This window comes from Hevea brasiliensis, chromosome 13, assembly GCF_030052815.1.
Source record: "Hevea brasiliensis isolate MT/VB/25A 57/8 chromosome 13, ASM3005281v1, whole genome shotgun sequence".
Classification (NCBI taxonomy): domain Eukaryota; kingdom Viridiplantae; phylum Streptophyta; class Magnoliopsida; order Malpighiales; family Euphorbiaceae; genus Hevea; species Hevea brasiliensis.
In genome coordinates this window covers 57,004,260-57,025,293 of record NC_079505.1, presented here as the reverse complement: position 1 = coordinate 57,025,293, position 21,034 = coordinate 57,004,260, and the positions used below count along the sequence as shown (strand labels likewise).

Here is a 21,034-nt window from a genome sequence, read left to right as displayed (position 1 = left end):
TATTATAAGCATCTTTTATTTGTTACATTATAATTTTTTTTTTGTCTTGCACCACTTGGGGATAAGTTTATATATATATATATATATATTAGAAATATCTTTGAGTGAAATATTTGAAAAATTTTCAAAGTACAAAAAGAAAAATGGAAATAAAATAAAAGAAAGGGACAAATAATATTATTCTTATTACCAAAAATAAAGCGTACAAATTCAATTAATCAAAATCTAGATTTCAAAATACAACATAAAGACTAAAAATTAAAAAAAAAAATCCTTATTACAAACAAAATGAAAAGAAATGATAAAAAAATATATATACGTGCGAAAAATAAAGAAAAGGCAGTGCTAATGTTGCTGCTTAAATTAAGACGAATATATGTATGAATTTTTCTGGTCCTATTCACTATAGTGCTCCCACATTACTGCAATGAAGAGTGATATATGAGCAAGGATGAGAAACAGGGCCATGAGAATGAGGAAGATTCCTAAATTCCACCATTTTTTTTCCATTATTCCCACAAAACCTTCTTTGCAAGACTCACAATCATAACACAAGATGCTTCTATCATTGTTCCATGTTTCACAGTCCCCAACTTCCACCTCAGATTTTTCACTAATACCTTCATCTTTTTTCCAAAATGTTGCATTCACATACTCCATTTCACATATTATAGGAGGGTTGCAGCATCCAGACTTCGTCCAACGCACCATTAACAAAAAAAAATATATGTATTAGCTTATAGAGAACATATATGTACATAACAATAACATATTTAAGAAAGATTCTTTATGTGATTAATAATAATAATAATAATAATAATAATAATAATAATAATAATAATAATAATAATAATAATCTACCTCCACGGACGATAATTTCTTCATTCTAAAATCATATGCTTTGAGATTGAGTGACCTTGAAGCCAAGTCTTCGCACAATCCTCTATTATAGATGCATGATTTAATGTTTCTCCAGTGATCTTCATCTCGAACTTTTTCTCTAAACCATACTGGTGTAGCCATTATTCTCCTGCTCTCCATCTTGTCAGCTCCCACAATTGCAAGACCCATTGTGAATATAACAATCAAAGGTACCATAACTATCAGAAAACCAGGTATTGGAAATCGAGATCTAAAAAAAACAACAATGTTGCTAATTAAGAAAACAAAGATCATCAAAATGGCAAGTCCAATCTGTAAGTTTGGCAACCTCAAGTGCTTCTCACAGTCATAATCTTTCATGTACAGTAGCCATATAACTGAAGCAAGGATTAAAAGAGACAGAATGAAGGATATAATTGATAATAACCCAGCATATTTTCTAACTTTGGTTACTTTATCTGTTATCTTTCTTTCTGCAACTTCTTTAGGTTTGCTGTTTTCCTCTGTTACTGTGATGGCTACTACTTCTGTAGTGGGATTAGGGTTTGGGTCAGGGTTGTTATTTTCTGCCATAGTAATATGAAGGATGAATTCTGAAGAAGAGGATGGATTAAAAAGAGTGAATTTTTTTGTCTTTTTATTTTGTAACCAACCCCACGTGTATGGTGTTGTGTTTGCTTAGTCAATTCTGTTTAAGGGAATTTACTATTTAGGGATGAAAGGAGGGAAAAAAAGTAGGTAGATGCAAATGTAAGAGTATAAGAGTCAATTTTGAATTGAGAGATAGTAGGAACAAAAACCAATTAATAGATTTTTATATTTAATAATAGATATTTTAATGGATAAGATTCTAAATAATTAAAAGTTAAGGCATAAAAAAAATATTTATATTGTTATAAAAGGAAGAGTACTTAATTAATTTTCTTTCCTCTATGAAACTTCCATCATATGAGGGATGACAGATGTTCAAACTAAATTTTCCAATACTTTTTATATCTTTCAAACATATTAAGAGACTAAGTGTTTTGGTTCAGATTTCATACTATTTTTTTTTATTGAATTAAAGAATTTGATAAACCAAAAATAATAAAAGGTGGTGATTGAAATTTTAAAAATTGACTTTTAATTTTTATGACTAAAAAGTTATAGAAGTTGAATAAAATATAAATTCAGAGTTATATATACACACTAACTCATCAAAATTATGAAACTAATAAATTAAAATAGAAAATATAAAATAATAAATTTATATATATAAATGTTGATACTAAGAAGTTAATTGAAAAGAGAGATATTCATTTGTATATAATTAATAAAATTTGACAATTACATAATATGCAAGAAAAATAAAAGTATTCTCCCTCTTTTTTTTAATGAAATATTACATTAAAAAATAGGAAAAACTTTACTTTGATGGTTCAAACTAAATCTGCGTCAATACATCAACACTAAACACTCAATTAATTAGGACAAAAAAGCTAAATGACAAACTTGAAAAATGAACATTATCTTAAATAAGAGAAGATAAAAAAATCATCCCAAACAACAAAGCTAGCATATTGAAGAGAAGCATTTGGCATGGAGTCCCTTTTGCTTGCATGTCAATATTAAATAGGTGTTGATATTTGGTGTTGTGGCAACTCTATTTCTTCTTTTTTATGACATGTCTTCTGGAATTCTAGTTCTGTTTTGAAGTGAGTTATGTTGGTTGATTGTCCTCTTGCTTTGTGGGTTTCAGTTCTCTTTGGGAAGTGTTCTTGCTTCTTGTTGGTTCAATTGTTCATGGTCCAGGGTAAAATTTTTAGGGGAAAGTGTTGTGATTCTAGGTGTCATGTTATTTGTCACACCTTACCCCTCTGTAAGGCATAATACGATCCCGTAGAATACCTAATGAACTACCGAACTTCACCTACTGATAACTCATTAAGTACACTACAAGGGATTTCAAAACCATTTTCTTACATTTTGAAAGTGGTGAACATTTTAGTAGGAATTAAAAACATTTAATTGAATTTTCAAAACTAGTAAAAATTTTTGTCCACTTTTATTTATCCGCAATTTTTGGAAAAATTTCGGTAGAGTGCCATCTGTATTTTGAGAAAATAGTTCTTCAAATACCTGAAAAAAAAAATACTTCCAATACTTATTTTTACAACTCCTAACCTAAATCAACTCAATTCAACACAATTTAATTCAATTTCACAACTCAACAAAAAATTTGTCATCTCAAAATACTTCACAAATTCATTCACATTGCATATAGTACTTAATTTATAAATACAGATCTTAATTTATAAAAAGAAAATCCAAAATAATATTATTACAATTTACTGTATAATTGCTCAACTTTTCATTGATACATAAGACATTACAATAGTTACATCAAATAACTACAAGGGTATAAATAAATACCCGTATAAAAATATTAGCGAAGTCCTTGCCAATTCAGCAGTTCACCCTGTTGCTTTTTCCTTGCCCTTATTTGCGACAGCAAAATAAGTTATCGCTGAGTATAAAAATACTCAGTGGTGCACAATAAAAATTCGAAATGCAGTAATTAAAACATTCATTGATAAATCATAATTTGAATATTTCATAATCACATTTCACAAATTATCAAAACTCATTATAGTACAATTTTGGTCAAATAATTTAATAAACACAGTGTTACCAATTCATACACAACTTAAGCCATGACACAAAATTTCCGATCAATGCCGCATTGTACACCACGACAAAGAAATCTACAATCCCACTAATCGAAATCAATGTGGGAGGTAGCTAGCTAGCTAATGAGTACTCATCCAATCTACAACCTCAACTGGAAAACCAGAGAGGGAGGAAAATAATCGATCTCAACCCCATAAATGGAGGAGGAATAATAAGGCACTGTCATGCTAAGTGTGAATCCGAAATCAATTTAAAGCAATTTGTTCAAATATTTCATGGAAATCACACTAAATTTCCAAAGTTACCTTTTCATTCACAAAGTGGCAATACAAAAATTCTTAAACTCATAATTAACACAGAAATTTCATAATGCGTACTAAATCAATTTTTCAATGATAAAATGCTTAAATAAGATTTATTGTGCATAAACCTGACGTGAGTCGCCTCTAGTCCTTGACTCAGTCCCTTAGACCTTCCGGGTGTTTTTCAGCTAAAACACGAAATTTATAGTGTGTCAATATCTTTGCCTCACAATAATTCCAATAATTAATCCCAATATGCTTAAACTTACATTCTTGAAAATTTTCATGTTGGGGTTACTATTCATGATACTATTCAAGTCAAAATATTGACTTTCTTATGCTTAATATGTATGGGAAATGCAATTATACCCACATACCACATTTTGGTTATACATGATCATTTTTCAGCTCAAACAAGGTCAAACACACCATTTGACCAATTCTCAAAATTTTGTCTCCCAAAACCCTAGGTCCAAAACCCTAACTCATTAATTTTGTTACATTTTACTAAATCAAAACATATAAACATAATTTCTCAACTCATTCAAGCTTATGTACACTTTTAATTCAATCAAACTCATGCAAATCACACCCCCACATAGACTGGCCGAATTTCACTTTGGTCCCTCAATAATTGTTTTCTTTTGATTTTAAATTAATATATAAGTTTAACTCATGCACATGAGCATAAATCTAAAGAGAAATTTGGAATAACTTCACTAACTTTGTTTTGACAAAACTTCCTCTTCTCAAATCTTTAATTCCTTTCTTCTTTTTACTCCTAAGTTGCTTAGCAAGATCCAAAAACAAGATTTAGTTAAGAAATCTACAAGTTTTATGGCTGATTTTTGGGTTAAGGAAGCTTTGAAAGTGAGCTTCAATGGTGGAAGAAGAAAAAATGAGAGAGAGATGAGAGGTGACGGAAATAGAAGAAGAAACCCATTTTTTTTTCTTTTCTTTTTGTTATTTTATGCTCTTTTAATACATAATTATCCCATAATTTTCAATTTTTTAAATATTAGATTTATTGCATCATGCTTATGTCATGCATGATGTCATAACTTGATTTTTGGATTTTTCATTTCTTTTCCATTTACTTCTTTAATTTAATTCTTGATCCCTAAATTTTCTTTTCTCTAATTTTATTTGATAATTAAATCAGAAGTCAGCTCTAGGGGTGAATTGACCAAATTGCCTCTCGCTGGTTCAATCCGGTTTGCAAGTTATTCGATATTTTTTCCGGATCTCTGACCTAATTATTTGACCTGCTTAACAATTCTTTTTTGTGATTTTCTCTTTTTCACTGTGTTTTCAATAGTCCTAAGGACCGCGACGTCATATTTTACGGTTCGAAATTCGAGTTAAAATCGACCTCGCAGTCCTTCCCGAGAAGGTCACCCATCGCTGTGACTTTCGGCTCATTTAACCTCTTATGTTCTATTTTTCTTATTTATACTTAACTAATTGATAATTACTAATTATTTGTGTTCAGGGCTTCTCTAGGTGTCTTAGATGTGGTTCTAATCCCCTTAATTATCCGGATCGACGCCGGTCACTAGAATAGTAAAACATACCAGGCTATGCAAATAGTGTAATATGCTCCCTGTGATAGTGAATAGACATATAATGATGAAATAAATAAAAAGAAAATACAAGGAAAATAAAATAAAAAGGAAAGAGAGAAAATGAAGCTAAGTTAAACGAGTCGGCGCTGCAGCGATGGGTGATTGCACTGGGAAGGTCGTTGCAGACACCAGGACCGCGAGAAGCCCTCGGAATTAAATTTTGGGACATAAGTAAAGGTTTATTGAAATATAATTGACACTAGAAATATTAAAGAAAAATTAATAAATTAGTACAAAGAAAAACGAAAAATTGAGAAACAGACAAAAATTGGTGTTACCGAAAAATCGGGAATATAACCCGAAGTGTGGCATTATGGTCATTTGATACCTAGAGTTGCCTTTTGACCTCAATGTCCATTAAAAATAAATGATATTACACATTGAAAATGTCATGAAAAATTAAAATGAGATACATTATGTAAATAGTAAAAGAATTGAGATAAATGAGCAAATAAGGAAACTTTAACTAATTAAACATTAAAATGAACTTAGTGCTCCACTAACTTGAATATTGGGACACCAAAACAAGCTTTGGGATAGCACGTTCCGCTCATTCTCATTATCTTGAACCTCAAGCAAAAACCAGCTGAATTGTCCTCCATGAAAGCTCCCATGGCCGAAATTGTCCAAGCTCCATGCAACCCCATTCTAAGCCTCCTTTCCACTTAATTCCTTCATTAAAGCTTGCCTACTCACCTTGGGGAAGATATTGGCAATAAGAAAAACAAGATTTGGTGAAGTTTTAACAAGCTCCAAAAGTGGTAAGTGTCCAAATCTTCTCCCTTGCTTTAGTAAACCTTGTGTTTAGGTTGAGGAGAGTATTTTGGTGAAGAGAAATGAAGAAAACATTGAGAAATGAACTTCTCCATTTTTGGGAGCTATGAAGATTTGTTGTATTTGAGTTTTTCTTACCTCTAATGGATGGGAATTAAGGTTGATTAACTCAAATGGAAGATGTAGTAAGTTAATATCCAAGTATGTGCATGTTAGTGCTTGAATTAAAGGTTTGAAATGGGACCTTGATGCTTTGGCAAACTGCCATGTTTGGCAGCCTATAATATCATGAATTTGTGTGTGTGAATATAAAGTTTATTAATGAAATATGATAGTGTTAAATTGTGGGTAGCATGTGTAATTGATATTGAGGTATGAGTATATGGAAGTGTATGTGCAATATTGATATTGAGATATGTTGAATTTTAGTGAAAGTGAATGTTGAACTTGAATGGTGAATTTTGTGCATTGAGCACTTGAGTGTTCTACCCAATATGCTTGCTGGAATTGTGTTTAGTATTTGTAGAATTGCTATGAATGAATAATGAAGTCATAAGGAGGAGGAGGAATGGCAAATTGGAAGTGTAATTATCTTGTTTAGATTGTGTGTTGTTGGCAGTACATAAATTAGGTCATAAGTGCCAAACTGTGAACCCAATTGGTATGATGCCAATGGCGGGTGAAACTAGACACCAAATAGGCCAACTTTCATGTAGAAATTTTGCCAAAATTCCACCTAGAAACTAACCTTAAAAATGACCAAATTCGGAATGAAAACCTTGCAACCTAGATTTTTGACCATATGAACAGTAATCATTAGGATAACCATAACTCACTCAAAATAGGTCCAATTGACCTGAAAGTTTCGCCATGGATAGATTAGAATAGAGCTACAATTCTTATGAAGACACCAAAGCCCAGAAATGGCCAGAACCAAGGCAAATAGCTTGCACAAGTTCGGGTACCAAAACTGCCAGAACTAAAAGTGACCTAAAATTGACCAAATTTTGCATTAAAGGTGCAATCTGTCCAGCTTTAGTAAATTGACCATATCTTGGTCTATGCAACTCCGAATGACCTAAAATTTTGCTCCGAGTCCTATAAGACATAGAGCTACAATTTTGCTTCTTTGACCATAAGCTAAAAACCAAGAGAAATAGGTATTTAAGCTAGACCAATCTAGCACACAAAAATTGAGAATTTGACATTTACACACAATGATGCTTGAAACAATTTGGCAATGAATGCCAACTTGTAAAAATGGTAAATTGTACTATATTGGAAACATATTGAATTACAATTTGTAACATATTGATTCTAGAAACAACTTTTCCATAGTACCTAAAAAGGTCAATATATGCATTGACTTATGAATTACATAATAGCTAGTAAACTCCAAAAATTGAATAATTAAACAATTAATTTATACTATGCTCTAGTTTGCCTAGTTAACTAGTTTGGATAGGTTGGCATACCAATAAGATTCTGACAGCTGTTCTGTAAATGGCTACATACCATACTGTGTTTTTATGGCTTATTATGCCACACTGTGACTTTAATAGCTTACGGCTTTATATATTGTGTATTTATACTTGGCTTATCGCCAGATTGACTATATGGCTTTTTAGCCACACTGTTGCACACTTGGAGACTCTTTGTGACCGATGGTGTGATGGCCCGAGGTACTAGATACCCAGTGCCAGTATATCCGTTTATCTAGTCTGGTCAGTATATAGGCTACACGTGCAATAATTCAAGTACTATTAAATTCAAATAACTAAATCTAGTCTTCTGACATACAGCACTACCAAAATTAGCAAATATTGAAATGTTAGCAAATAAAGGTAGAATCAAAAATTGTAAAGAATACTGATGTCATAAATTCATTTACATTATTTTAGTATATATTTCTTTATATTTGGCACCACTAAGTAAAATTGCTTAGCGTGTTGCTTTTGTAACGCGTAGGTATTGGAAACACAATTGGGGAGCCTAGCAGACCTACGATCGGGTGAGACATCAGCTCTGTACAGGAGTCCAGAGTCATCTGCACTGCATTACATACATGGTAAGACTTAGGATATCTTGTATTTTGTACTTCTGTTGTATTTGAAATTCGGCCCTGTATTTTGTAATATTATGAAAGCTCTAAAGCTTATAATATTTTGTACATATTAAATAACATGGAGATTTTCTGGATATATTTAAATTATTATGGATTGTATTATGGAACTGTTTAATGGCTGTGAGAGTCTATTAACTTTATTGACAAATCGAGACTGTGAAATAATTGAGATTTTGATATTATCATATTGAACTGTTTTTAACAGGTTTGGAAGGACAGTTTGTCCAAAATACAGACGACACTTTCCAAATTTTTATTACCATTTTTGAAATACTGATTTTATTAAAGTATGAAAATAGTATCAGCATGATATGAATATTACATAAAAGACTTCTTAAAATCAAATTGAGTTTAGGAAATGAGATAATCATAGACTAGGTGTTCCGGCACACCGTGTAGCACGCCTTGCTCGGCTATACTGTAGACGGGTGAGGGGTTTTACATTTAGTGGTATCAGAGCTTGGTTTAGGCGTTTCTGGACCTAGATAGATTGCATATCATGCATTGCATTGTAAGTGTTAAGATGACTCTAATGCAGATCTTTTGATTTTTTATTTTCATCAGAATATGGACTCCTCATCATAGAGAGCGATCGATGAGGAAGTGGAGAGTTATGCTCCATCTATAACTGAACCAGGAGATAGGAGGGAACCTACTCCACCAGTACCAAATGCACCAGCCACATTTTAGCAAATGGCTAAGTTCTTTAGACAGATGGCAGGAGTTATGCCACTACCACCATCTCCACATCAAAAATCTCATATGGAGAGACTCAGGAAGTTCAGAGTAGTGGTTTTTCTAGGCAAAAGGTAAGATGATTCTGTCACAGCTGAAAACTGGTTGGACAAAACTAGAAGAGTCTTCAAATAACTTCATTGTACTCTAGAGCAGAATTTAGAAATTGCTGTATCACTACTGCAAGATGATGCATACCAATGGTGGGATACAGTGACTAGTGAGGTGCCACCAGAACAAATAACTTGGGATTTCTTTCTCACTGAGTTCAAAAAGAAGTATGTGGGAAGTGTATTATTGGAAGAGAAGAGAAGGGAGTTTATTACCCTACGCCAGAGACAATTGACAGTGGCTGAATATGAAAGAGAATTTGTCAGACTGAGCCGCTATGGGCAGGAAATAGTCCCTAATGAGGCAGAGAGATGCAAAATATTTGAGGAAGGACTCAATGATAACATTAAAGTAATGATTACAGCCTTGGGGATTACAGAGTTTGCCAAGTTAGTGGAAGCCGCACTGAAGGTTGAAAAAGTTAGAATAAATGAGCACAACAGAAGGGACAGACAATAAAAAAGAGGTCAGGTTCAGATCGGTACATCTTTTATCCCTAGTAAGAAATTCAGAGGTTCGCCTATTCAGAGTTTCAGTAGAGCACCATGTCAGGGTCAGTCACATAGGCCCAAATCTCAGTTTGCACCAAGGAGAGGCCAGTCCACACCTTCAATGGCTAGCTCTCCAGGGACAGGGTTCAGGGGACCAGCCCTAGCAGTATCTGTTGCTTGCCCACATTGCCAAAAATGGCATAAGGGTAAATGTTGGAGGATGATAGGTGCTTGTTTACGATGTGGATCTACAGACCACCTAGTCTGAGATTGTCCTAGCAGAACTACTACATCCACTCCGGTATCAACTGTTAGGCCTGCCCCTCCAGCTGCAAGGGGTAGAAAGCTGGGTAAGGCTGGGGCAGCTGGTACTTCACATAAACCTGTATCAGAGTCTGTGGAGAGAGCAGAAGGTAGAAAACCAGCCAGAGCCTATGCAATAAGGGCATAAGAGGAATAGGATGCTCCAGATGTCATCAAGGGTATGTTCCTCCTCTATAATACTTCTGTGCATGCATTAGTGGATCCTGGATCTACTCATTCATATATTTGTATCAAGCTGCCTGTAGAAAAGGGAATACCAGTAAAGGAAAGTGACCAAGACATCCTGGTCACAAATTCACTAGGCCATAGTGTCGTAGTAAACAAGGTGTACAAAGGCTGTCCATTGAAGATTCAAGGAAAAGAGTTCTCAGCAGACTTAATCGAACTGCCTTTCCATGAGTTTGATGTGATTTTGGGAATGGATTGGTTATCCGATCATTAGGCAATAGTAAATTGTAAATTGAAGAGAATCTCTCTCAAAACTGCTAAGAACGAAGAAATAACAGTTGTGGGTGAAAGAACAGATTTCTTGTCCAATGTCATCTCAGCTACAGTCGTTAGGAGATGGTTGAGAAAAGGGTATGAAGCCTATCTGGCACATGTGGCTGACATTAGGGAGGGTAAACTTGACTTGTCTGACATACCCACAGTAAGGGATTTCTCTAAGGTATTTCCTAAGGAATTGCCTAGTTTGCCACCAAAAAGGGAAGTTGAATTTGCTATTGAGATTATGCCGGATACAACTCCGATTTCAATTGCTCCATATAGGATGGCACCTGCTGAATTGAAAGAGTTAAAAATCCAACTGCAAGAATTACTATACAAGGGGTTCATACGTCTCAGTGTGTCACCGTGAGGAGCTCCGATACTATTTGTAAAGAAGAAAGATGGGACACTGAGGTTATGTGTTAACTACCGGTAGTTAAATAGAGTAATAGTGAAGAACAAGTATCTGTTGCCTAGAATTGACGATCTGTTTGATCAGTTGAAGGGAGCTAGTGTGTTTTCTAAGATTGATCTCAGATCGGGGTATCATCAGCTAAGGGTTAAGGATGCATATGTGCCTAAGACTGCATTTAGAACCCAGTATGGGCATTATGAATTCCTGGTGATGCCATTTAGGTTAACAAATGCTCCAGCAACATTCATGGACCTTATGAATCGTATCTTCCATCCATACTTAGATCGGTTCGTAGTGGTCTTCATTGATGACATCCTGGTGTATTCCAAGGATAAAGCAAAACATGATGAGCATTTGAGAATTATTCTGCAGACTCTAAAAGAGAAGAAACTGTATGCAAAATTGTCCAAGTGTGAGTTCTAGTTGAATGAGATTGCATTCCTTGGACATGTAGTATCAGCTGAAGGGATTAGAGTGGATCCCAAAAAGATTGAAGTAGTGATGGAATGGAAGCCTCCCAGAAATACAACGGAGATCAGAAGTTTCTTGGAGTTAGCTGGATATTATAGAAGATTTGTAAAGGGATTTTCCCTGATAGCTGCTCCAATGACCAAATTACTACTCAAGAATATAAAATTTGACTGGAATGACAAGTGTCAAGCCAATTTTGAGAGGCTGAAGGCTATATTGACAGAGGCACCAGTGTTAACACAGCCAGTGTCTGAAAAAGACTTTGTAGTCTACAGTGATGCCTCACATAATGGGTTAGGGTGTGTACTCATGCAAGAAGGGAAAGTGGTCGCATATGCTTCCAGGTAGTTAAGGCCACATTAAAAGAATTACCCTACTCATGATTTAGAGTTAGCAGTAATTATTTTTGCATTGAAGATATGGAGGCATTACTTGTATGGAGAAAAATGCTACATATACATAGACCATAAGAGTCTGAAGTATCTGCCAACACAGAAGGAACTTAATTTGAGACAGAGGCAATGGATTGAATTCCTGAAAGATTATGATTATGTGATTGACTACCACCCTGAGAAGGCAAATGTAGTCGCTGATGCTTTAAGCAGAAAATCTATTGTAGCATTAAGATCTCTGAATGCCTAACTGTCCTTAACTCATGATGGAGTTATTTTGGCTGAGTTGCAAGTGAAGCCAAATCTATTACAACAGATACATGATGGGTAGAAGACAGATGAGAAATTAATGGCTGTTATGGGCATAATCACTGAGGGGAAGGAAACTGAATATGAAGTGAAAGAAAATGGGTGCCTGTACTATAAAGAAAGAGTATGTGTACCAGATGATAAAGAGTTGAAAACCAGTATTTTGAGAGAAGCACATAACAGTGTATATGCTATGCACCTAGGAAGCACAAAAATGTACCATGACTTGAAACTTTGATACTGGTGGCCAGGTATGAAGAAGGGTATAGCTGACTATGTAACTAGATGCTTGACATGTCAGTAAGTCAAAGTAGAACATCAAGTTCCATCACGTTTGTTACAGCCCATAAACATACCTGAATGGAAATGGGACCAAGTCACTATGGACTTTGTCAGTAGTCTACCCCTCACTCAGAAGAAGCATGATGCAGTATGGGTGATTGTGGATAGGTTGACCAAATCAGCACATTTTCTGCTAGTCAGAACTGACTACTCACTAGAAAAGCTAGCAGAATTGTACATCAGTGACACAGTTAGACTATATGGAATTCCACTTTTCATTATATCTAATAGAGACTCAAGGCTTACATCTAGATTTTGGAAGAAATTACAAGAATCCTTGGGCACACAACTCCATTTTAGTATGGCTTTTCATCCACAGAATGATGGACAGTCAGAAAGAATAATCTAGGTAAATTTTGAAACTCATTGTGTTATTATAAACAATAATTGAACTGATAATGATAATAATAACCGAACATATGTGATAGGTCCTCGAGGATATGCTGAGAAACTGTGCTATTGAGTTTGAGGGATGTTGGGACAGATACCTTCCACTGGCAGAATTTGCATACAACAATAGCTTTCAAGCTAGCATACAAATGGCACCCTATGAAGCACTGTATGAGAGAAAATGCAGAACACCTGTATGTTGGACTGAATTGGGTGAAGATAAGCTAGTAGGGCCAGACATGATAAAACAGACAGAGGAAAAGGTAAAACTGATAAAGGTCAATTTGAAAGTTGCCTCAAACCGACAAAAATCTTATGCTGACTTGAAAAGAAAGGACATTGAGTATGAAGTTGGCGAGAAGGTATTTCTCAAAGTATCACCGTGGAAGAAAGTGCTGTGATTCGAGAAAAAGGGAAAATAAGCCCTAGGTTCATTGGCCCATATGAAGTTATTGAACTTGTGGGACCAGTAGCCTATAGATTAGCCTTACCACCTGAGCTAGACAAGATACATAATGTGTTCCATGTCTCGATGCTCAGAAGATACAGATCAGATCCTTCACATGTCATCCCAACAGAAGAAATTGTGGTACAAACGGACCTGACATATGAAGAAGAACAAATTAAAATCTTGGCATGAAAGGTAAAAGAGCTCAGAAACAAGACAATTCCACTAGTGAAAATCCTATGGAGGCACCACAACACAGAAGAGGCAACATGGGAGAGTGAGGAGACAATGAGGCAGCAGTTCCCTCAGCTCTTTACATCAGGTAAATTTCGAGGACGAAATTTTTATTTAGAGGGGAAGAGTTGTAACATCCTCCTTGTACGTATTCTATACATTCTATTGCTCCAGTGGCCAAATATCAGTCCAGGCAAGTCAGGATGTCTGGAACTACACTTTTGTGATGGTGAACAGACATATAATGATGAAATAAATAAAAAGAAAATACAGGAAAAATCAAAGAAAAATGAAAGAGAGAAAATGAAGCTAAGTTAAATGAGTCGGCACTGCAGCAATGGGTGACCACACCGGGAAGGCCGTTGTCGACCCCAGGACCTCGGGGAACCCTCAGAATTAAATTTTGGGACGTAAGTAAAGGTTCATTGAAATATAATTGACACTAGAAATATCAAAGAAAAATTAATAAATTAGTACAAAGAAAAACGAAAAAATCGAGAAACAGACAAAAATCGGTGTTACCAAAAAAATCGAGAATATAACCTGAAGTGGGGCATTTTGGTCATTTGACACCTAGAGTTGCCTTTTGACCTCAATTTCCATTAAAAATAAATGATATTACATTTTGAAAATGTCATGAAAAATGAAAATGAGATACATTATGTAAATAGTGAAAGAATTGAGATAAATGAGCAAATAAGGAAACTTTAACTAACTAAACATTAAAATGAACTTAGTGCTCCACCAACTTGAATATTGGGACACCAAAACAAGCTTTGGGACAGCAGGTTCCACTCATTCTCATCATCTTCAACCTCAAGCAAAACCAGCCGAATTGTCCTCCATGAAAGCTCCCATGGCCGAAATTGTCCAAGCTCCATGCAACCCCATTCCAAGCCTCCTTTCCACTTGATTCCTTCATTAAAGCTTGCCTACTCACCTTGGGGAAGATATTGGCAACAAGAAAAACAAGATTTGGTGAAAATTTAACAAGCTCCAAAAGTGATAAGTGTTCAAATCTTCTCCCTTGCTTTAGTAAACCTTGTGCTTAGGTTGAGGTGAGTATTTTGGTGAAGAGAAATGAAGAAAACATTAAGAAATAAACTTGTCCATTTTCGGCAGCCAAGAAGATTTGTTGTATTTGAGTTTTTCTTACCTCTAATGGATGGGAATTAAGGTTGATTAACTTAAATGGAGGATGTAGTAAGTTAATATCCAAGTATGTGCATGTTAGTGCTTGAATTAAAGGTTTGAAATGCGACCTTGATGCTTTGACAAACTGCCATGTTTGGAAGCCTATAATATCATGAATTTGTGTGTGTGAATGTGAAGTTTATTAATGAAATATGATAGTATTAAATTGTTGGCAGCATATGTAATTGATATTGAGGTATGAGTATATGGAAGTGTATGTGTAATATTAATATTGAGATATGTTGAATTTTGGTGAAAGTGAATGCTGAACTTGAATGGTGAATTGTGTGCATTGAGCACTTGAGTGTTCTACCCAATATGCTTGCTGGAATTGTCTTTAGTATTTGTAGAAGTGCTATGAATGGATAATGAAGTCATGAGGAGGAGGAGGAGGAATGGCAAATTGGAAGTGTAATTGTCTTGTGCAGGTTGTGTGTTATTGGCAATACCTAAATTAGTTCATAAGTGCCAAACTGTGAACCCAATTGGTATGAGGCCAATGGGGGGTGAAACTAGACACCAAATAGGCCAATATTCATGTAGAAATGTTGCCAAAATTCTGCCTAGAAACTGACCTTAAAAATGACAAAATCCGGAATGGCAACCTTGCAACCCAGATTTTTGACCATATGAACAGTAATCATTAGGATGACCATAACTCACTCAAAACAAGTCCAATTAACCAGAAAGTTTTATCATGGATAGCTTAGACATAGAGCTACAATTCTTATGAAAACACCAAAGCCCAGAAATGACCAAAACCAAGTCAAATAGCTTGCACAAGTTCGGGTACCAAAACTGCCAAAACTAAAAGTGGCCTAAAATTGATCAAATTTTGTACTAAAGGTGTATTTTGTCCAGCTTTAGTAAATTGACCATATCTTGGTCTATACAACTCAGAATGACCTGAAATTTTGCCCCAAGTGCAATAAGACACAAAGCTACAATTTTTCTTCTTTGACTAGTAGCTAAAAACCAAGAAAAATATGTATTTAAGCTAGACCAATCTTGCACACAAAATTTGAGAATTTGACATTTACAGACTATGATGCTTGAAACAATTTGGCAATGAATGCCAACTTGTAAAAATGGTAAATTGCACTATATTAGCAGCATATTGAATTACAATTTGTGACATGTTGAAGCCAGAAACAACTTATCCATAGTACCTAAAAAGGTCAACATATGCATTGATTTATGAATTACATAATAGCTAGTAAACTCTAAAAATTGAAGAATTAAACAATTATTTTATACTGTGCCCTAGTTTGCCTAGTTGACTAGTTTAGATAGGTTGGCATGCCAATAGAATTCTGATAACTGTTTTGTAAATGGCTACATGCCATACTGTGTTTTTACAGCTTATTATGCCATACTGTGACTTTACTAGCCTATGGCTATACATATTGTGTATTTATACTTGGCTTATCGCTAGATTGACTATATGGCTTTTTAGCCACACTGTTGCACACTGGGAGACACTTTGTGACTGATGGTGTGATGGCCTGAGGTACTAGGTACCCAGTGCCAATATATCCGTTTATCTAGTCTGGTCAGTATATATTCTACACAGGCAGTAATTCAAGTACTATTAAATTTAAATAACTAAATCCAGTCTTCTGACATACAGCACTACCAAAATTAGCAAATATTGAAATGTTAGCAAATAAAGGTAGAATCAACAATTGTAAAGAATACCGATGTCATAAATTCATTTACTTTATTTTAGTGTATATTTCTTCTATTTGGCACCACTAAGCAAAATTGCTTAGCGCGTTGCTTTTGTAACGCGTAGGTATTGGAGACATAGTTGGGGAGCCTAGCAGACCTATGACCGGGTGAGATATCAGATCTGCACAGGAGTCCAGAGTCATCTGCACTACATTGCATACATGGTAGGACTTAGGATATCTTGTATTTTGTACTTCTATTGTATTTGAAATTCGGCCCTGTATTTTGTAATATTATGAAAGCTCTAAAGCTTATAATATTTTGTACATATTAAATAACCTGGAGATTTTCGGGATATATTTAAATTATTATGGATTGTATTATGGAACTGTTTAATGACTGTGAAAGTCTATTGACTTTACTGAGAAATCGAGACTGTGATGTTAGTAGTATACCCTAGAGCATATCATTTAGTATGTATCTTGTACAAATTTTAGTAATAAAAGGCTTTTCCACTTTTCCGTTTACATAATATATTTATGTATAATAGAAAAGGTCCATTGATATTTTGTTAGAAATATTATTCTTAAGTTATTAAGAATATGAGTGACATTATTTCTAGCACAAAGTATCATAAATAGGTTCAAAATCGAGGATACTTCATAATAAGGACATGACTTATCTAGAAATATTATATTCATGTTTGTTCCCAAGTTATTTATATGAGATATAAATAAGATGGAATGGTGAGTCTCATGCCATATGACAAACATAATAGGCACTTATACATGATAAGTAGGCCGAACCAGTGACACTTATGACAAGCACATGGAGTTTACTCTTGTCAATGTTTTGCCATAAATCATATCAGTGCATATAATCTTTTGACCTAAGATAGCACAGTTATCTTGTATATAGGTAGTTTGAGTTTGATACTGCTTTCATACTTGTATTGTGTATGGGTATATGGGCATGTGTTGGCTCCTACTAGTTATATATGGAGGTAGGTGTTCATCAAGATGGAATCTGTTCCTCTAAGTAAATAGAGATAAAATCCTATGTTCATTTAATTGTTCTTGATGTTTCAAGTTCCTGGCCAGGATAGATAGTTTTATTCAGAAAAGAGTTTCTGATGAGAAAATCTTTTTAATCAAGAACTGGAATTAAAAGAGAACATAATTCATAGAAAATGGAGTTTGACATAAAACATGACTCCAGCATGAGTTGGGATTTTGTAACAGAGAGATTCTAGTGTATGGTAACATATGATTATAGGTTCATTTAAGGTAAACCTTATTACTAATTGGGTGTCCATGGCATGCTATGCTAGGTGTTAACTATGGTCTATGAGGTGCATAAAATGATTTAGAGAAATCATTTATGGTAAGAAAGAGTTCTGATGGTATTAAGAGTTGATATCATATCTCATTGTCAATTAGTGATGAGTCTAGTAAGTCACACACATACACAAGTTATCAGCTAATTAAATATGATTTAATTAATTAATTAAAGAGTTTAATTGATTAATTAAATAGGTTTGGTTTGTAATTAGATTGCAAAGTCCCTAGTATGACTTGAAACCAAATCTAGATTATTGGATGTATAGTATAAGTTAAATTTATATTTAAAGTCTTTACATATGAATTTAATTAATGAGAAATTAATTAATAGAGATTAATTAATGAATTTATATTTGATATAAATTAATTAGAAGAAGAGAAATAATTATTTTGGGTTAAGAACTCAAAATTAAGATACAGGGGCATTTTGGTCATTTCGCAGTGTGACACGTGGCACCATGAGATAGTGACACATAGCATTACACATAAGCTTGACAAATGTTTTTTAATCATGTAAGATGATTAAAATTAAGATTAAATATAGGTTTGACACTTGGCACAATGTGATTGGGTCACTTAAACCTAGAGCTAATCAAAGGGTGACACGTGGCAAGGGTTTAATGTATTAACCTAGCTATATAAGTGTTGTTATGAGAAAAATAAAACACAACCAGTAGCCACACTCTTTTTTCATGCCATTTTGAAGCTCTCCCTCTCTTCCTCTTTATCTCTCATCAATTCAAAGAGATTAGCCATCAATCTCTTGAATTAAAAATACTAGAAATTATTTCTAGTGTCCTGTTTACATCTCTAATCCCTTAAAAGGTAGAACATGAATTTCTAATTAATAGAAAAAGCTTCAGAAGCTGTTCAAGGGCTGCCATAGGTGTTCTTGGTGTAGACAAGCTATATAGACAACATTTGGTGTCCTGAAGATGAATCTCAAAGGCGCAAATACGCTCCAGTGCATCAAGAGGTTAGTGTAATCATTCTTGATTTAATCTAGGGTTCTAAAATTAATCTGATTAATTTTAAAATCTTAAATGGCAAATACAGATCCAAAAACATATTAAACGAGTTTTAATATGTTGTTTATCATTGAAATCAAATAGATAAAAATAAATCTTGCATGATGCATGTGACCCTAGGTGAAAATTTTTGAATTCAATGGTATAAACTTGTGTTTTTTACACTTCCGTTCCTTCAATTGGTATCAGAGCCACTATATTTGCCATTTAGATTGTTGATTATGTGATTTAATTGGGTGATTTGATCATGAGATGATTGATCCATTGCTGATTGCAATAGATGAGTGGCGACACACATGGTGAAGCCACCATAGGTGGCGGTAACAAAGCTTCTTCAAGGTGGCACAAGGTTTGCTTTTTAATTTACAATTGTTGTATGATTTAAAAGCTCATCCTATGTCTAATTAAATTGTTTAATTAGAATTTTAATTACACAATTAAATTATGATTCAAATCAGAATTTTAAAAATTGTTTGAATGTGATTCAAATTTGAATTTTAAAAGTTGTTTGAATGTGATTCAAATCTGAATTTTTAAAGTTGTTTGAATCATATTTAAATCTGATTTTTTAAAGTTGTTTGAATAATATTCAGATCTGAATTTTTAAAAATTGTTTGAATGTGATTCAAATCTGATTTTTTAAAAATTGTTTGAAAGTGATTCAAATATGAATTTTTATGGTTGTTTGAATGTGATTCAAATTTGAATTTTTAAATTTGTTTGAATGAGATTCAAATTTGAATTTTTAAATTTATTTGAATCATATTCAAATCTGGATTTTTTAAGTTGAATATGAGATATTCAATTTATTTTAAGTATGTATGTTTTTTTTAATTATTAAATAATGATATGCATGATGGATGATCATGGACTATAAAAGACCAATGTGATTGGATTTATTTCTTTTATGTTTCTTTGGGATTGTAAATAAATTAATTTATTTTAATTTATTTTGGGCATGTATTATTAGGTTTGTAATAATTTTTGGGTTATAATTTCATTTATTTAAGTTCTTGTAAATTCGCCGTGGTCTACTAAGGATTACTATATAATTGGATTGCAAGAAGTTCAAGGAGGTCAAGAGCATTGGTGGGACCAGTGGGAGGAATTCAAGATCAAGTATTGATTATGTACTCCATCAGCAACTCTTGTAAAATGAATGAATGAAATGCACCTAGGAATGCCCTGATTCAATTCTTGGTGGCTCAGAATTGAATCCCTTAGAAAGTCCATGATCATACCATATTTACTACTTATCCATGAATGCATGAGATGTATGGGAATGTATGCAATTATATGATATATGCATGCTAAATGGATAATGTGCAAAGTGAGACCTAAATAGTAATTAGGATGACCATAAAATCTTCCAAACAAATGATTAAGTTGGAAATGCTATAATTAAAGTAATTATAACATAGGCCCTCCATTGGGACAATTATTTTAAGAAATTTTAAATAGTTGCATAAGATGCAATTAATTTAAGAGATTTTCTTAAGAATAATTGTTAAGCATAAGATGTTGTAAATATGTAAATGGTTTGGTGGCCAATATTGGATGTACCTGAGGACATTAAAATTATTTGCATAATTACTAGCTCAATGGGATCAACTTAACTAATGCAAGATAAGTCAATAATGGATGTACTTGAGATTTTGAGCATTAGGGGCTAGGTAAAGGATTGAACCTCACATGAGATGTGATGGGCAAGGAGTTGCTCACTTATAGTTTATTGTAATTCCAATAATGGATGTACCTGAGGATGAACAATAGAATTATAAGAATTCAATCACCCACTAGAAATCCATCCAACTAGGATTTCCGTTTTCTACTTTGGAAGTATAGGATTCGCTAAGTTAGCGGGAGGACCAATTTGATTAAAAGACCATAATCATTTTGGTTAATTACTTGATACATTTACTAATTAATCAGGTTATTTTCTGCAGTTAATTTTTTGATAATAATGAGCACAGAACAACCACCACCATCCAATATCCTTGCAAGCATACTTGATCGCAATAGGTTGAGAGGACCTAATCTCTCTGATTGGCTAAGAAATTTGAAACTTGTCCTGAACCTTGAACATATAGGATATGTTCTAAATTCAAATGTTCCTGGTCCCATACCTCCAGAGGCCACTCAAGAGGAACATGAAATTTTGGATAAGTGGAAGGAGTATGATATGAGAGCTAAGTGTTACATGCTTGCTTTCATGAGTAATGAGTTACAGAAGTAGCATGAGAACATGCAGAGTGCGAGTGAGATCCTCCTTCAT

At 33.9% G+C, this 21,034-nt stretch overlaps 1 protein-coding gene across 1 annotated transcript; it reads right to left on the bottom strand.

Moving 5' to 3' along the window:
- Positions 1-282: 282 nt before the first annotated feature.
- On the bottom strand, positions 283-1,468 carry LOC110672081 (tetraspanin-15-like). The gene is made up of 2 exons (XM_021834746.2): positions 862-1,468; positions 283-693 (listed from the first exon to the last, which is right to left on the bottom strand). The coding sequence occupies exons 1-2, from the start codon at positions 1,453-1,455 to the stop codon at positions 397-399; spliced, it is 891 nt and encodes a 296-aa protein (XP_021690438.2). The 5' UTR covers positions 1,456-1,468; the 3' UTR covers positions 283-396.
- Between the last annotated feature and the right edge of the window lie 19,566 nt (positions 1,469-21,034).

Bases quoted from the DNA above. Each gene is read 5' to 3' on its own strand.
- LOC110672081 (XM_021834746.2), bottom strand. From the start codon at position 1,455: ATGGCAGAAAATAACAACCCTGACCCAAACCCTAATCCCACTACAGAA. The intron at 694-861 runs GTAGATTATTAT...CGTTGGACGAAG, and splicing joins AGAAATTATCGTCCGTGGAG to TCTGGATGCTGCAACCCTCC.